Here is a 19576-nt window from a genome sequence, read left to right on the forward strand (position 1 = left end):
TTCATTTACCAGCTGAGACCTTAGGCAACATACTTAATCTCTCTAAGCCTCCATTTTTTTCATCTTTAAAAAACAAGAACAATACCTACTTAATATTTGAGCATTCTAGCACCTAATATATATCAACTCTTTAAATCCTCACCGCAATCCTCTGCGATGTTGCTACGTTATCCTCACTTCGCACAGATGCACACAGCACACTGAGGCACAGATGTTAAATAATTTGCCCAGGATCACTCAGCTGTCATCTGAACCCAAAGCCTGCACTTTTAATCCCTGTGCTGTACTGCCTTTTTAAAATTGCACTGAGTCTAAAATAAGATAATGTATATAGATACCTAGTACATGCATGTTTAATGTCAGTTTATTATTAAGATTCTAATGCCCATATTTTGCCTTTTTAAAATATTCTTTCATAAATTGAAATACCTTCATCATTCAGAAAATAGCTCCAAGCCCACCACCTACATAAATCTTTTTTTTTAACTGGGTTGATCTTTCCTCTCTAAAAATTATGTTTGATATCTAAATTTTGCCCATGATTCTCTGTCAATGATTATGCCTTAACAATGTACCAACAATGGTAATTAAGGAAGAAGAAATCTCTCTCACATCTACCCCCACTCACAGAAAGTCATTTATTCATTCGTTTATTCACTAAGGGCCTATTCTAGGCCAGGCTCTGTGCCAGGTGTTAGACATATACTGGTGAACAAAACAGATGATTTTCTTTCTTATGGAAATTTCGATGATAGAATATGACATTAAACAAGTGTATAGACATTAAACAAGTGTATAAACACAAATTGTGATAAGTGTCACAAAGAATAAAAAGGCCATTTGAAAGACAGTCCGGGATAAAATTTCGGTGGGGGAGGTCAGAAAAAGCCTCTCTGAGGAAGTAACATCCAGGCTAAGTGAGACCTGTAGAATGCGTAGGACTTAGCCAGGGAAAGAGTGGCTGAAAGAACATTCTAGTCAAAGACCCTGAAGCAGCCTGGCCGGTGTGGCTCAGTGGTTCAGCATCAACCTATGAACCAGGAAGTCACAGTTCAATTCCAGTCAGGGCACATGCTGGGGTCGATCCCCAGTAGAGGGCGTGCAGGGGGCAGCCAATGGATGATTCTCATCATTGATGTTTCTCTCTCTCTCTCCCTCTCCCTTCCTCTCTCTGAAACCTATAAAAACATATTTTTTTTAAAAAAGAATGAGCAATACTGATCTATGGTACTGTTTCAAGCATATTAGTGTCGCTTCTAAAACAGTGAATTACTTTAACATCACATCTGATAGTTTTGCCAGGAATTTACATAATAAACATCCACACTGTCTGCTATGATGTGCGAGATGTCAGGAGATGAGCGTGGTTGAATGACATTGACTATAGCCACAAAGGAACTTAGCTAATATTATCAAGTAACATAAGAAAATGAATAAAAAAAGTGGGTAGAGGTTATAATGAGCATGACCTAAGTATAAAATTAAGCCTGCTGCAAAGTTCTGAATTATAACTTATATATTGTATATTGAGGTTTAAATTATCTACCCAATTATGGGAACTGAAGGCCAGGTTGGATGGGGAGTGAAGTTGGAGAGAATCAAATGAATTACCTCACATCAAGCAGCCAAAAACAGTGCCTGACATACCAGCAAATGGAGCTACCAGTGTTACCTACGGTGATTTATTTTTTCCAAAACAAAATTTCTAATACTTAAGGAAATAACAAAGTATTTGAATAAGTAAGTTGGTTATGTTAGCTATAGATTACTAAAATGAGAAATGAGCAGGAGTTTTACAATGGAGATAGGAAAGTTCAAGTATTATGCATAGTATGCAGTAAGAACCAGATAAAATAGATGTTGCAAAAAGGGCGTGTACTATCTAAATATTTATCCTGTTGCTGAGTTACAGATCACCTAAGCAATATTACAATTCAGCCTAATACCCCAGGAGGACCATGTGCTTAGCATGTGGCTAACCAACTGAGCCTTTTGATAGGAGAGGCAAAATCAGTGACATCCCAAAGAAATGGTCTTCCAGTGCCAACATGAGGAGATGAATTCTCTCCCCATTGCTTGGTTCCTAATCTTTGTCTGCAGAACCCTAGCAAACATCTAGAACTGGTTTAGATAATTGGCTTTTGCTTTTCCCCCCAAAGTATTCCCCATTAATTATAGTGTTACTTCTGGTTTTAAACCCTGATACCTCTATAGGAAACAAAAGATAGAGAATTATCTTTTTAATGTGGTACCAAAAAGTAATGCATAGGAGGAAATTTTGCTGCACTGACAGAACAGAACTTTTTTTTTTTTTTTAGCAGAAAGAGCTGTTGATTCCAAGGGCTGCTACCCAGTGTACTTTCTAAGTCCCAGAATACCAAAGTTGTGAGAATAAAAGTAGGAACTCTTCCCAATGGATAGGGTTGGCATAAGATTTAGACAAATGGATAAACAAACACTGAGAGGATTGTTTGATTTCATCTCAGACATCCCATTGAAGCTCACAGATTAAGGTCCCTGTGCTCTACAAGTGTTAATGATGAAACATCTTAAAGAAAGGGATCTAAACTGTAGTTCAGTATTGCAGAGGACTTAAGTTGGTAAGGAAGGAGCCTAGGAATTACTAAATTATATGATATCATAGAAATACAAATATTAAGAACAAGAGTAATTCTGATTGCTTTATTAAAATGTTCCTCACAGAATTCTTTACAAAAATACCATGTCCATAAAAAGGCATTCAATAAATATCAAGACCTTCTATGTACAGGACACTGATCAAAAAAGGCAGAGGATCCGTGTCCTTGGTTCTTAATACAACTCCAAAATATTTAAAATTCTGAAACGTTAATTAAAAAACCTGAAATTTTACCCCACTTACAATTTCAATAGTGCTGATATTGTGACTTAGTATTGTACTTGTAATGCTATCCCTATTTTTTGTTTACAAGAACAAAAACCTATCATTCTCTTGCTATCTGAAATGTGTTTATGTGTTTTAGCTATATATTAATATAAATATATTTATACTTGTATAAAACAAAATTTTCTGAGTTGTAAATAAATTTTTAAAATTAAGGAAACCAAATCAGTATAAAAGTCAAAATTACAATACATTTAATCCATAATTCTAAAGTTCTAGATCATCTTCATGAAAGAAATGTACGAACTGTACCCTTAATTGTTCCTCTACAAATAGGACATTTTCTCAGAGAAGGGGCACAGTCTTTGCATACTACAAGATGACCACAAGGAATAAACACTATGGACACTTCTCTGTCCATGCACACTTTACATGTTCTTTCTTCTTGTAGCCTCCTCAATTGTTCTTCCATTGGTAAATCTAAGAAAGAGAAACACATTTTTAGTAAAAGGCAATTTGCTGCTTCTCCCCCAATGAAAAGCCAAGAAAATAAAAATGTTTTCTACTGGTTTAAATCATTAATACTATTTTACCTGAAACATTTTCTGTGGGAACATACTTTATGTCTTGTTGTACTAAGGGAGGGAAAGAAAAAAGCATTACTAGGGCAAATAAGGTTACTATTTAGTCACAATATATATTTTTAAACTAACAGTTTAGACTCTAGCCAAATACTATAAATAATTGTCATAATGTCAAGGCAACAAAAGTCTTTGGTCTTCCGTGCAATTAATAGTTTATCAATTAGATTGGATTTTTTTCATTAATCACAAACATTAATAATAACATATTTTCAGTTGACCTAGAAAGTTCTCAAAAGTAATTTGCCAGCACTTACCAAATAAGCGCTTGTATAACGTAGGGTCTGTTTCTTGTAGAGAGTTTCTGAATACAGTGGCTGCAAAATTTCCTTTTACTATAATAGTATCAATCAGTTCTCTTGCTTGCAAAGGTATCTGTGTTTTCAGTCTAATAACATCATGTTCTTGTTCATGAATCACTCCGGCAATTAGTAGACTATCCAGGATTGGACGCACACAAGTCAAATGTTGAGAAAGTGCCATTCTGTTCTTCCGGATATATGATAGATCATCTTTATAAAAAAGAAAAAAGCAAACACAAACATGTTCAATCTCTGTTCACAAACTTCCTTCCACACCTACACACATAACTGAGTGAAAAATGGCCATAATTCATAATCAGGCATTAAGTTGATTGCTAGGTTTGGGGGTACCTGATCCCCTGTGCCTGATAACAATGCTACTTACAATAAGGGCGAACACTTACTAAGCACTGTGGTAAGCACTGTATGTGTATTTAATCATTTCATCTTCACAACAGCCCTTTGAGGTGGACACTAGTACCTTAATTTAACAAGTGAGAAAAGAGAGGCACAATGTGGCGAGCAATTACTAGAGGACACACAACTAGCAAAAGTCAAACCAAAGTAGTTTGGCATCATAATCTGTGCTCTCAACCATTTGGCAACACTGCTAAGCCTTTAACCAAATAAAATTTAGAACCTAATGAAACTGAAATTTCTATTCAATTAGTCAAACTTGGGAAAAATAAAATCAAGAAAATTAAAATGATAGAATATATTTTTTCTTAAATTATCATTTACGCATAAAATTCCTTTAAAATTCCATTTTAAGATGAAATTTTAATTATTTTCCCAAATTAGACATCATATTGCCATTACCCAAATATTTTGTAGTAAAAGGGCAAAGACCCTAAGAACATTTTGAAAACTAAACCCTACTTGTCAATGACATTCCTGTCATTCAGGATCATTGTATTCTCCTTCAAGATCTAGATGTTTTAATCTATTGGTAAAATGTTTCCTATTTTGAAACTCTGAAATTTTGTTCTCTCTTTGGAAAATGACTTATGACGCTCGGTTTATTAATTGTCATGTAGTTTTCCCATGATCCATAAAGCTGTATCTATCAAATAACGAATGACAGAAATTGGGTTGTCTAAAGAAGAATTATTTGGGAGCGATGATTGTAAAGAGTTTAGGAGCACGGCCTTTGTCAAGTAAAAGGACACAAAAATAGAACCACTTAATAGAGAATAAATATAAGGCTTAGTCAAAAAGTCAATGTTAGAGATACACATTTTGAAGATAATTGAAGCTCTGAGAATAAATGAGCAAAGGACCACAACCTAGAACAGTGTCTGGGACAAGGTCAGGGATTCCATAAGTATGTGTTGAACAGATTAACAACCAAGCCTTAGCAATTTAAAGAGCAGTGGGAACGAAGAGATAGAGAGGGAGAAGAGTTAGAACTTAATCTAGTCTGTTAAATTATCTACGTGAGAGAAATAGTGACACATTAGAAAACTAAAATATAGTTTACACTTGATGTTGAAGTATATTAGTTTTTCAATCTAAGATTAATTTTTCTAATTACATTTTATTTAACCTAATGTAATCAATTCTTTGAGATTCTTAAGGTTTATAAAATTGGATTGCTAGTAGCTGTGGAAAAAAGTCTCACTGCGAAGTCAGACTATATTCTGGCCTATAAGAGGTGAAAATACCTTTGAGGCATGTTTTGTTTGTTTTTTAAAACTGTAAAGAAATTACTCACCCACTGCTCTTGGAAAACTTTAAAATAATCAGTAATCTAAATGGAAGCATTTTCATTAACTCATTCAAAAAATATTTCTTGAGTCCAGACACTGTTCTAGGTAGTACAGATATAATGTTAAACTGAGAAAGAATCCTTTTGAGAATGCAAGTTATTGTATATTGTTGATTTGGGGTTATATCTGGAGACTGTTTATTTTCTTTGGAGGAAATATAAGTATTTTATAGCTGGATGGCTTTCGACTTCATGAGGTCTATAAACAATTGTGGAGATAGGCGTTCTCTTCTTTGAGCAATTGTTCACTGATGACCAATGGCCAAAACTGAGACTACAGGAAGAACTTACAGCCTCATCTTCACAGTGAAAGAGAGAGCCTGAGTAGGGTGGGCAGAGATGAACTTGGACTATTTTGCTGCTGAATTGGTGGTGTGCAGGACTGAATAATTCACATTTTGGTAAATAAATAATTCTGTATTACTGTAGTCTGATATGCCTGGGTTGGCTAGAGTACAAAGCCACCTCTGCGGGCAGGGGTAGGCTTATTCAGGAATGGAGTGGACAGTCTCACTGGGAAGAAAGAGATCCTAGATGGCCTCGGACAAGAATAAGGAGCAACCTCTTTTCTCTTTCTGGGCTTAGTGGATATTTGGGGACCTGAGTTTTGATAAGGAAAAACATGCTTGGGACTTTCCTGGTCATTTGTGTAAACTAGCCAAAGCTATGCAGAGATAAACCAGAAGCTAGGAAGAAAGATTCTTGAGGATAGGTTTAGGGGCACCAAGAGAGGCTACATATAATTACAGTTGTCAGTTGCCATTTTTGCTATAGTGTGCCCTTCTGTTATCCCTAAATCTCCAGTAAGAGCTTGTTAAAAGTTGCAGTCTGTTTTTAGCTATGTTGAAAGGACTCTCAGGATTGGTCCATGACTGGGAAAGAGTGGCGAAGGCCACAGTGATTAGTGCAACCAGAGCAACCAGATGAGACTGGAAATGCTCTGAGGAAGAGAGTTTTTGTGAAAGGCAGTATAGTAAAGGCAGCAGAGAAGTAGACAAAGCTAGTATGAAAGGACATGGGTGAGCTGTCTTGAGAGAATGTGAAACAGTATCCTAGGACTCCCCTGAATACTAGAGGGACACTAGGAAGGGAAACTCAGCTCTTGTGTGGGCAGGTAGGAGACTTAATCATAATTTTTACATTAATTTATAGTCCCAGGCTAAGATATACTATCATGATAATATTAAAATTAATCATTGTCCCTGACTCCACCCGCATATACAGCAACTGGAAGTGAGCAACTACCCTGAGGTCAAAAATACACCAGGAATAATTACAGACACAATCAGCTACCCAGAGTAAAAATATAAATTAAGAAAAAGCAGGAAAAAATGCTTTCATTCAATATATACATTTTCAATTTACTAAGCAATTCAAATATATTTTAATGTGAAGAAATTTTTCAGAATACTGATCATTAGACAAATTTGACTGAATTGACTATGAATATATTTTCAGTAACTTATATACAGGGACATCAGATTCATATGGAAAGAGAGACTACTGACAGTATGTGTACCTGATTCTTCTTCCTCAGCTGCTCTCTCCTTCTCCTCTTCCCTTATTTCATCTTCAGCATAGAGTAAATCTAATACAAGATCACTGACGACTTTATAGTTCTCTCCAGTCGTTAGGATTTTACTCTGAACTGTCTGCTTTACCAAGCTTCTACTGAAGCCCATTTCCAAGGCCGCTTTCACCACAGGTGTGTTCATCATGATTGCATCTTCTGAATGGTTTTCTCCAGGTCCAAAATGAACAACTATGTGGAATAAAGAATTTAACACATACTGGGATCATCTGTATATTTTTAAAATTGAAAGTTATTTCAATATCAAAAGCGTACAGCCAAAAAAATATAAAGGCACTATTTTGTATTAACTTTGTTAAACTTAAAATAATGATATACATGTTCAGTCACTAGAATGAGAATATGGAATATTGTGGTCAGATACAAAATATGCATTATCTGGCATAACTGTAAGTGGGAGAAGGAAATGGAATGTCGGGCATCCCCCGCAACAGAACAGAAGTTCTTTTTTCCTATGTTGAATGAACTGAGCTTTCTAAATCGAGTATGTTTCACATAGTTTCAAAAGAGGCCATTGTCATTGCTCACCTTTATTGCTGCAATGGCCTCTTTCAGTATTGGTCCCATCAAGTTCATTCTCAACGCTGGAGCCAAAGTGACTTTTCAAAAGCATAAATCTGACTGTGTCACACTCCTTAAATTCCATCAACAATTCCACTGTTCTTAGGGATGTTAATTCAGTGGTGACTCATAAGACCTCATACCTTATCTGGACACGTAATTTCTTCACCCCCATCTCCCGCCACTTGTTCATTCGCACTCTGCACTCTAGCCCCGAAGTCACGAGTACATGGATCTCTCGCCATGTATTCATCTGTAGTCTGTACTTTAGCCCCAAAGTCACACGCACATGGATCTCTCGCCATGTATTCATCTGTAGTCTGCACTCTAGCCCCGAAGTCACAAGCACATGGATCTCTCGCCATGTATTCATCTGTAGTCTGCACTCTAGCCCCGAAGTCACAAGCACATGGATCTCTCGCCATGTATTTATCTGTAGTCTGCACTCTAGCCCCGAAGTCACAAGCACATGGATCTCTCGCCGTGTATTCATCTGTAGTCTGCACTCTAGCCCCAAAGTCACAAGCACATGGATCTCTCGCCGTGTATTCATCTGTAGTCTGCACTCTAGCCCCGAAGTCACAAGCACATGGATCTCTCGCCATGTATTCATCTGTAGTCTGCACTTTAGCCCCAAAGTCGCGAATTCTGCCTGCAGTGCTGACTACTCTCACTGCTAACCTGATTCATTTATGTCTGCAAATCCTGCTTCTGGCCCTCAAGAGTTCTTCGACTGCCCACTCTCGTTTGTTCCTGAAGTCTTTCACGTGCTGCTCTTTCTGCCTGGAATACTCTTCTCCTCCATTTGTCACTTGGTTAATTCCTCTTCCCTCTGGTTCTGTGATGAGACCAGCACTTCCTCTAATCTGAAGCCTTCTCTCATCTTCCCTCATCACTCTCAGAGCACACAACTCTCCCACCACATCCTTCTCTCCTGTGTATTTTCTGTGTCCCTTCACCCATCAGCTCATGAGAACAGGAGTTACATTTATACTGTTCTCTAGTCTCTCCTCAGAATAACAGATACACAATAAATGTTTATTGAATTGAAGTGAATACTAGATAATAGAGTAGAAGAGTCTGTTCAAATATGGACTCTATCACCTTTTCAGTTTAAGGTGATGGACAGATCAGTTAACCTCTCTGAGCTTCAGGTCCCTATTAAAAAATGAGTATTTTCTACCCTCTCTATTTCATAGAAAGAATATGTGAGTAATCTAATGTTATAGTATATCTGTTCCCACACGGGCCTGAGAACAAGGGTTAGGCTGGATATATGTAGTTTGTTAAAACAACAGCTGCTTAAGTCCCATCCTTAGATACTATGATTCAATTTAGTAGGTTTGAAGTGGAGACTGGAAATCTGTAATGTTTTTTAAAGTTCCTTAGGCAATTATGATATGCCCTAAAGTTTGAGAAATACCAACTTACCAACTTAATGTATTTGAAAATTCACTGTAAATGATAAATCATACCATAAATGTACATTATAACTATTATCAAAGTTTAGTCTTAACAGTAACTGGTTCTATTTAAATGTAGTAATTATTATCATTGTACATACTTGGTGCCTCTGCATTTTCATCTTCTGGATTTTCTGAAGTAGATAACAGCTACAGTGGAAAAGAAAGGTATAAAAATTTAAATATAAATCTTATCCTGTCCTTTGCAAAAAAAATTTTTTTTAATCAAGAAACCTATTTTATTCAACTTATTGCAAACTGACTTGCTTATTGGCAAAATAATTTTTTATGTCAAAAGCACTATTTTATTTACATTTAGCAGTAATCCCCTAAGCCATAAACTAATAGAGTTTCTTTGTGTGTGTGTGTGTATATTAACAAATAAATTCTATTTTCATTAAGGCAGGAGGAGGGCTAGACCTTTTCAGTGACCCATGACATAGTCACTGTTTGCCTTTCATCCCAAAGATCTTACATTTCCTAGATCACCCTTTGGGATAAGGTGGAACCTATCTCAGCTCCATTTACTATGGCTAGAAAGTGTTTGGTCCTCAAACTTCTATATAAATTCTAATTTGCTTTTCCAGGAAGATTAGAAAGAGCAATACAAGTATCTTTCTAAGAAAAATTAATATAGTAAACCATTATAATTCTGCTATCCCATCCAATATTTTCCTCAAATAATTTTATTGCAACTTTCTTAGAAAAATACTTAGAAATATAACTTAAATATTATTTTTCAATAGGTTTCTAATTCTGGATCTGTTTTTATCCTAAAAATAGTATTCTTTAAGATCATGCTGGGGGTTGTGAAAAAGAAAACACATTTTTAAAGCAACTCTTGCCTTTGCAGTAAAATACTACTCTGTAATTATCGGAAAATAATTTATCTGTTGTTAAACAACGATTAAAAAAAAAAAAAGTCCATACCTGTTCAAGTAGATGAGGGTAATTGGCTTGAATTCGATTGATGAACTCTCGTCCTTTAACTCGTATCAAGTACTCACACCTGAAATGGAAGCAAAATTAAGTTTGAGGAGTTATTTAAATCTGGCCATTTGTAGACTGCTAAATATTTTAAATTAACATAAATAATCATATAACCATTTGACTATCCATTTAGCATATGGGAAGTGTTAAGAGATACTGAAGTCAAAGGCAAGATGATATAAGCGAGAGGAAGGCTATAACTGGTAACGCTGTTCATAAATAAGCTTTGTATGTCCAAAAGACGAAAATATACAAAGGGGGGCATGAGAGAAAGAATGAGGAAGCTGAGCACATTTTCTAATAAGTCAGATATTCACAAGTTTGACATTTCCTAGGTAATATGCATCCATTGTCAAATTTAAGTACAAAATTAATTCATGACACTACCAAAGCAAATTTGTCATTCTTTTTACATATTCACAAAATTACCACAATGGAAAGTTAGCAGCACTTTTTAAAACACCTGTGCAAGTTATTCTTTATAGCCTTCATAATTTTTGAAATCTGAAATATTTGGGGAGCACAAAGTTGCTGTAAATGAAGACACAGTATTATACTTTAAAAACATATGTAATGAAAATAAGTTAGGATACCAAGTTTAGTAATCAACATTAAAAATACTAAAAGCTTTCACCATGAAAAATATAATTATAGGCAACCAGATTTCAATAAAAAAAAAGGAGAGTGAAACAAGTATGGAATAAAAGTATAAGACATGATAGTAAAATGCTATGTAGTGCTCAGAACAGGTGCGCTGGGTCTACATTTACCTTGATCACCCTATTTAATATTGCAGCCTGCCTGGTGCTTCTGGTCTCCCTTACCCTTCTCTCTTTTTTCTTTTTATCCATAGTACTTATTATCTTCCAACATGCTTATTAAGTTTATATTGTCTGCCCTCTCCTACTGTAATATCAGCATATGAAACCAGATGTCTTGGTTTTGTCCTACTGAGTATTTTAAGCACCTGAAACAATGCCTAGCAATAGGTGATCAATTAATATTATCAATTTTAAAAAAATTTTTGTTAATTCTCACCCAAGGATATTTTTTCCATTGATTTTTAGAGTGGAAGGGAGGGAGGGAGTGCAGAAAGAGAGACAGACAGACAGACAGACAGAAACACTGATGTGAGGGAGACACATGGATTAGTTGCCTCCCACACACACCCCAACCAGACCTGGGAGAGAGCCTGCTAAAGAACCTGCAACCCAGGTATGTGCCAGGAATCAAACCTGAGACCCTTTGGTGCGAGGGCTGATGCTCTAACCACTGGCCAGGGCAATGTTATTGAATATTGAATGAATGGAAATATGTCCAAGACAAATGTTGATTGAAAAAAAACTTTAAAATAGTATATACAATATCTAATACATTTATCTATGTATGTACATATGCACAAAGAGATTCAGGAAGGATGTTCACTAAAATGGTAGCTGTAGTCACCTTTAGGTTGTGAGTTCTGGGCATTTTAAATTTTTTGTCTCTGTACTTGTCTACAACATAAGCATATGTTATTTTAAGATATATATATATTAATTTCACACAAAAATTCTATACCTATTTCTTCTTTGTCTTAAATTCCCATCAGAATCTTTTAAGTAATTACTTTTTCAAGTAATCCATCCTAAATTATTCACAAATGTAGTTTTGAAACAAGGAATAAAGTAACAGCTGACTATTAGGTAAACACATATAACCCATCTCATGATAATCACACACATTTGCAGTGAGAATTTCAAGACAATTACCTTGGAAACCACTTGGCATGTTCTACCCACGGGTCATCTCCAGATTCCCAACACCGCAGTCCACCATCACAGCAAAAGCATTTCACATCATCATTGTGACCTAAAATTAATTTTGAACCAAAACGCATGAATACTTATAATTTGTCCACTAAAGTGTATAAAATGTTTTGAATTATTATTATCATCACATTAAGTTTCTTACCCATATAATAAAAACCCGCACTTGCAAGCTGCTGAGGATCAACTGGGACACTAGAGGGCCAGTTACAGAATGTTCTAAAACGGGCTGCCTGCGTCTGCATGCTCAGGTTAGAAACACTGTATTTTGAAGTGTCTTCAGGCCGACTTTCTAAAAACGGGCATTTGGGGAAATGTCTCAGGTGTTCTGACATAGCATCATCCTTTGGTTCCCAATTGCTCAATTTTCCACCACAGGCAAAGCAAGCTACCCTGTCTCCAGGTCCTATGTAGTAAAAACCTGCTTTTGCCAGGTCTATTGGTGACAGAAAAGTCAGTGGCCACATCTGGAAAGTAAGCAACCTGGCGTTTTCAGTGTTCATTATACAATGGTTGGGACTTCTCCTCCAGGCAGAAATATCTTCATTTGGTTGGGAGTTTACAGGATTTGAGGGAAAGCTTGAATAAGAGCCACTGAAATAACCACTGTTTTCCGAATTTGGAAGTAATGAATGTGTGGAATGTGTTCCTGAAGAAGGCAGGTTAAGCTGAGAAGGGGCTCGCACATTGTGATATGAATTCAGTTTCTGTACAAAGCTACAGCTAGGATACAACTTTTTGTGCTTTTCAATAGGGTTGTCTCCTTGTTTCCAGTTATCCAGCATCAGGCCACAGCAGAAGCACTTGACCTTGTCATTCACACCAGTGTAATAAAAACCAGCACGTGCAAGACTCCTTTCTGACACAGGAACACCGGCGGGGAAAGCTGAATACGTAGATATTCTGTAGAGTTCACATGAAAAGTCGTATTTCATTTCAGACATGTTGGCTCTTTTCATCAAATTTGATAAGAATTCGCTCTTTTCTACTATGTTCATGAAGAAATGGATGGGGAGGAAAAGGGACTAGCCTTTCTCTAGGGAGGTAGTTTTGTGCATGGTTTTTGATTTTGTTAGTTTTAGTACTAGGCTGAACACCTAAAACGGAAATCTTTTCTTCTTTTTTCTCCTATGCCTTCAGCACAGCGAGATTAAAATCCTATACTGATAGGTCTTAAGGGACAATTTTGCATAACAGCACCTTTGTACAATCATACAATGTAAACATGATGCTACATAGTAGCTTGTGATGAAAATCCAAACCCTTCATAAAAGTGTAGAGTGCTTTAGGTCACTAAGATGCCATTGAGTGTCAGGCATTTCCGCAGGTGCGCCAACCTCCACTCGAACGCTTCAGTGACGTTCAGCCAGCCTAAAGGTAAAATGTCTGACTCACACAGCTAGCTTGCTCTCGTGGTGGAAAGTTATGCTCTGTAAGTACTCTACAGAAAAAAATATTCAGAGTATGTTTATTTTGCCTTATTTAAATTGCAAAATTTGATAGCCAGGGAGAAAAAAAGCATGAGGAAAGGAATGCATTGCTATATTTCACTGATTCTAAGATGCATGTTTTAATATCTGTTATCGAGAGGTATCGTATAGTTAATGCCATATCATATTTTAATTAGCAGCATTATTATTTCTTAACAGTACATAAAATAATGGTATACCTTATAATTGATGACATCTTAGATTCAGTGAAATATAGTATATCCCAAACCCTGCTCAAATTAAGTGATTTTTCTTCCGACAGTCATTTTAATAGGGAGAACAAAGCAATGTAAAATTTTCTTCCAGATAGAGCATAAGTAGTAACAGAATTAACTGATAAATCTTAAGGCCTGGCTTTAAAATTTATTAAATAATAATTATTTCCCATAAATAGTCAGGAACCTGGTTGCTTCACAATATTGATACCATTAGATCTTAGCAAATTACAGTCTACTTTAGATAAATTATCAGATCTTAGCAAATTACAGTTTACTTTAAATAAATTATCAGAGATGAATGTATTTGCTCAACTGGTCTTTTAAACTCAGCCTCATGCCAACATCAAATCTTCTACTCTGACAGTGAATTTGTTTTTAAGACAGTCAAAAGAGTGCTGAGTCTATAGGCTACGATGGATAAGCAAATGATACAAATATGGCTTGGTCAGAAAATATTTCAAGAACAGCATACCCTGAACTGGAATTTATCAAGACAAAAACTAATAATAAATTTACTTTGTCATAGTCCACTACTTTTGAACAGCAGAGACCTAAAAATTCAGAATATCTTGATTATGACTAGCAGTGAATAGGTTCTGCGTCAATACTATCAGCAATGACAAACAAGTCATTGTGGTTTTTCTAGCAGTGATTTGCAAGCACTGTTTCCTGGTCCTACAGATGTTGGGAGTTTCCTTCCTCCCTCCCTTCCTTCCTTTTTTATGCTGGGATTTTCTACTGCAGTCTTTAATGCTTTATTCCAGGTGGCAAAAAAAGCATATCTCAAAGGTGAGTTATTGTATCTAATTTCAGTTTTCCTTTCACTGGTCAAAAATTTTAACATTGTTAGAAAAACCTTCTTGGTGTTTATTATTGTCTTTGTGTATATTTTCTTCCTGAATAAGTTCCTTTACCAAAATGTGACCATATAGCCATCATTCTTATTCCTATCATTCTCACAGATAATAGCCCATTTGAGCAAACTAAATTTTAGACTTTTAAAATACCAATAGTCTTATCAATGGTTAGATAATTTATTGATCAATAATCAAGTTCATCTTTCCTACTTTCTCTAAATTTGTTGTATATATCAAAAAGTTTTGTTCTTGACACTGCTTTGTCATTGTAGAAATTTTTTAACATGTCAAAGGTCTCATTTGCATATTTCTCTAATTTAGCAGAGGGTTGTTCTAGGTAACTGTCATTCATTTTAAAATCTTTAACAAACACAGGTCCTTTTTTCTGTTCTACACAGCAGCCAGTGGGAGACTGCTCAGCCAATTTCGAAGGGTACTTCAACAATATGTCCCAAGTAAAATCACTTCTCCACAAATTCAAAATCAAACTCAGTATTACTTTATAGTTACACCTCATATAATTAGATATTTTTAAAATTATAACATTCTTTGGATGCCACAAACTCTAGTTAACTACTTAATTTGTTTATTCATGCACAAAACTACCTCCCGGAGATTAGACTAAGTCCCTTTAAGGATTTTAGGCCTCCATGTTGATCTGTTTTGATTTACAGAAAAAAAATGGAAAAAATCTAGAAGTAGAACAGTTCTCTTTTGTAAAACCTGTTTTAAAAAAAGGGAGACAATTTTAAAAGTCAAATAATTCATAGAAGTAACACAATGATATTTTTAAAAAACATTTTCTCCAAAATAGAACACTAGTATTACTGATCGTCCACTGTGTACAAGGTGCGGTACTAGGCATGGCAGAAGCCAAGAAATCCCAGACAAAAACCAGAGGGCTCAAACTGGGAGCCAGTAGAAGTATTATGTTTGGCTTGCACAGAATTGAACTACAGTATTTTACTAATTTTCTAAACTTTTTTATTTTGAAATTCATTTATACTTAGAGAAACCTTACAAAAATAACAATTCCCACATACTGTGTACTCATCTTCCCCAAAGTTCCCATCTTGCATAACCACAGTACAATTATAGGAACCAGGAAATTAACATTGATACAATGCTGTTAATCTGCATGCTTTGTTTGAATTTCACCAGTTTTTCAAATAAGTACATTTTTGGACCACAGTATTTTTATTTTTTTATTTTTGTATATGTTTTTATTGATTTTAGAGAGAGAGGAAGGGAAAGGGAGAGAGAGAAACATTGATGTGAGAGCGAAACATCAATCGGTTGCCTCCCACACTCACCCTGACTGGGGATCCAACCTGCAACCTGGGCATGTGCCCTGATGGGGAATCGAACTAAGATCTTTCCGTTCACAGGACGACCCTCAACCAACTGAGCCACACTGGCCAGGGTGGGACCACAGTATTTTTAAATGTTTTAATTAATTACCAACATCTTTAAAAAGTAAGAGATTTCCCATAACATTCTAGACTCTAGCTTCTCTTAAAAAGTTAGAAGATCTGGCCACATAGGGTCTATTATCCTGCATGGCAACAACCAGCCAGCTCTGAGCAGTGACTATACCTTTTAGAGGGGGCACGTGCTCTCCAGCTTGGCACTGTACTTTCACTCCCTGACATGGAGGCTGTCAGCTGCTATTTGTCACTCACCTGGCACTACTGGTTTCTTACACTAGAATTATGAAGAAAGTGAAACTGGGGGGATTGGTGTGAAATGCTTTCCCCACATTCAAGGCAGCTGGCCAACAGTGATTGGCATTCCCATGATGAAGAAATGTGCCAACATCTCACCTTTGCAAATGGACTCGAAAGTCTATCCGTTGGAACTGATTTTCCATGCAGCAGGAAAGTGGTTGTAAATATTCTGTCTAATCCAGCGGCTCTCACACTCGACAGCACACCGATGGGGCAACCCGCAGGAGTGACCAAGCAGTGTGGCTGTGCCTGCGTCACAAGAAAGGATGAGTCAGCGGACAGAATGGACTCAAGTTCAGCTTCTCTTCGCACAGGTTTTAAATATACCTGGTAGCGGATCCTACTTGTCAGCTGGCAGATAAAAAAACACACAAGTGCTAAGTGAACATGAATTTTTAAAAATTCAAGAAAACTGTTGAATAACTCATGTGTTTTAATGAGATACAAATCCTTCGTTCCTGGCACATGGTCCTACTTTCATTTGGTAAAATTATTTGTAGTTTATGTGACTAGGATTTAATATGTCATAGTGTCTGAGTATTAAGTCCATATTGTGGAATCCTAGTGTGCCAGGCTAAAGGAGTCACATACATAATCTATTTCGTCCTTGAATGGACCCCATACAGAGTGGGGCAAAAGTAGGTTTACAATTGTTCATATGGAAAATCATACAATAATAAATAATATTACAAGAATAAACTGTTTCGGGAGGTGGGGGGAAGTGAAACTGTTCTAATGCCTGTATCTATCAAAAGGAACAAAAATGAAAGGTAGACAAGAGGAACACATGTTTAGAGAAAAATGAGAGTACCATATTTCTCCATGGAAAGGAAGAACATTCCTGCAAGTTACATATGTGAATAAAGTGTGCTTTTGTTTAAAACAGACACCCAGAGTTTTGTTCATTTATATCACCCGCCTGGCCCCTATACATTTGAGATCGCACACCCCTTACACAGACCTTACCCTAAAGAAGTTTCGGTGTGAAAACAAGGCATGTGTTTGTGGAAATTTAGGCAACCATTATACAATAAATATACAAAAGTATGCCAAGATACCAACCCTGGATCAATTCAAACTCTGTCTCAACCATTCCCAACACCTAGACTTCCAAATGCTGCTGGGGAAGACCTGCAGCCTTGCAGACTTCAGGCACCACATGAGCTGCCCCTCACCATCCCTGACAATTCTACTTATCCCTGCTCTGCCCCTTAGCCCACTGCCCTAGGCAGCTCTTCTAAACCTTCGATACCATCCTCAAATTTCTCCTCCACTACTCCCCATCTTGCTTTCAGTAAATGGCTTTGACTTCTATTTCTCAAAGAAAAGAGCCATCACTGAACAGCAGTCCTCTGACATTCTCAAGTCCATGCTTTTTTTTTCACAACCTACTTGCTACCTTCACAGGTCCCATCCTCTCCCACTGCCTCAGAAATCAGCTCTTAACCTCATCTCCCTCATTTGTTCAGCTCTCACTCTCTACTGGCTCTTTTCCTTCAATATAACAAGCATGCTCAAGTCTGTCCCAGCTTTCAAATAAAAACAAACCAAAAATCCTCTTTGAACCCCACTTTCTACTCTAGCAGTTATCCTGTCTCTCACCTCTTCGCAGCCAAGTGAACTGAACAAGTGTCTATGGTTAAGGTCTCCCACTACAATTGGCTTTAGCCATCCCCACTTAAAACTAATCTCAAAATTAGTAAAAAACCAATAGCTTCTTTGCCAAAACCAATGGAAATTTTGTGTCTGACACTGGGGCCCGCTTCCTCTTAGAAAGATCTACTCCCTCGGATTTCTGATACCACTCTGTTGGAATTCCTCTTTCCTTTCTTGTGGTTCCTTCTCAGTTTGGCGCAAGCCCCTAACCTCTTCTCCTTTTACTCTCTCATTTCCAGTGGGCAACCTCCCTGAGCCCAGGGCTGTTGGGGGGTCGCTACCCTCTCCGGCACTTAGCATATCCCTGTCTCTGACACTGGAAGGTAAGTTTGCGTCTCTTTTCTGCCTCCCCCTAGGCTGTGAGCTCCTTCAGGTCAATACTATGTTTCAAGTCTGTGCCAGCCCTCCCAACCGCAATACCCACCCAGCCTGGTATGTAATGCAGACGCTAAGACTTTTTGTTGAAGAAGTGAATGTTAGCAAGCTTGACTGAGCCACCATGACCACACTACAGTCATTTGCATAGTATTAACGATAATTTTATATTAATGACCTCAAAGTCTGCACAGTGATGGTTCAATACCAGGCTTTGGAGGCAAACATCTTGGGTTTCCAATACCACTCAGTGTCTCCGCACCAGGGTGTGTAACCTTGCACAAGTAAATCTCCCTGGGCCTGGGTTTCCTCCTTGTCAATAGAGCTAATTATGGTAACTGCTCCTTAAGATTGTGAGAACTCCTATAAAGTTTTCGCAGGGAGCGCTAGTATGTACTAGGTATTAGGTATTATTAATGTTAGTAATAAATAATGGCAAACTAAGTTAATATAGTTAGTTACGTTAGCATCAGGCAAATGCCTCCCGCCTTTACCAAAATTAAGAGCACTACAGAATTTTCACACTGATCAGCAGGAAAACTATTCAAAATCGGCTTTCTGCCACCACTTTGGAGCATTTACTCATTAAATATTTTACTGGGTCCTTGCAATGCAAAGCTCTGCTCGCGCTCTGTTCTGAAGCTTATCTGGCACACTCAAAGACCTGGCGATACCTCTTGGCGAGCAAATTAAGCCAAATTTCGACGCCTCCCCTGTCCAGCGGTTCGCCCCCAAAGTAAAAGGGGAAACCGAGCGCGGAGCGGGGCTGCGGGCGCCTCGCGCCCCGGAAGCCTGCGGGCCGCGCCCAGCGCCTCCGGGCGGGTTGACAGAAAAGGGAAAAGATGCCCAGGCTCGCGGGCACCCGCTCTTTTGCCCGCAGCTGTGTTTCGTGCCCGCGCCCCCCTGCCGTACCCCCGTCCTCCGCCGGAGGCCCCGCGCGCCTCGGAGCCGGGCAGCTCCAGCGTCTCCTGCCCGGCGGGGGGCGGGGGGGGGGAGAAGGGGCCGCGCGCACGCGCACTCGCCGCCTCTCGCCGCGCGTCACCCACCTGCGGTCCGGCCGCTGCGCGCCCGCGAGACCCGCCCGCCGGCTCCTCTCGGCGACCCGGTCCCTGCGGCTCCGCGCGTGCGGGCGTCTCCCGCAGCCTTTTAACGTTTCGCGCGCCCGCCCCGCCCCCGACGCGCCCGGCCCGGCGCTCCCCGCGGCGCGTGGTGCTTTCCTCCCGCGCTAGGGGAACTCCGGCGGCGATAACCGCAGGCGCTTCCCCC

The 19576-nt window shown here is 38.1% G+C and overlaps 1 protein-coding gene across 1 annotated transcript; it reads right to left on the reverse strand.

Moving 5' to 3' along the window:
* Positions 1-2669: 2669 nt before the first annotated feature.
* LOC107532418 (baculoviral IAP repeat-containing protein 3-like) lies at positions 2670-15147 on the reverse strand. Its single transcript, XM_016206750.2, has 8 exons — positions 12133-15147; positions 11931-12030; positions 10120-10198; positions 9291-9339; positions 7094-7336; positions 3762-4016; positions 3457-3498; positions 2670-3343 (listed from the first exon to the last, which is right to left on the reverse strand). Exons 1-8 carry the CDS (start codon positions 12983-12985, stop codon positions 3150-3152), a joined length of 1815 nt encoding a protein of 604 aa, XP_016062236.1. The 5' UTR covers positions 12986-15147; the 3' UTR covers positions 2670-3149.
* Positions 15148-19576: the final 4429 nt, after the last annotated feature.

The sequence above is a fragment of the Miniopterus natalensis genome, chromosome 11 (genome assembly GCF_054644295.1).
Source record: "Miniopterus natalensis isolate mMinNat1 chromosome 11, mMinNat1.hap1, whole genome shotgun sequence".
In the NCBI taxonomy this organism is placed as follows: Eukaryota; Metazoa; Chordata; class Mammalia; order Chiroptera; family Miniopteridae; genus Miniopterus; species Miniopterus natalensis.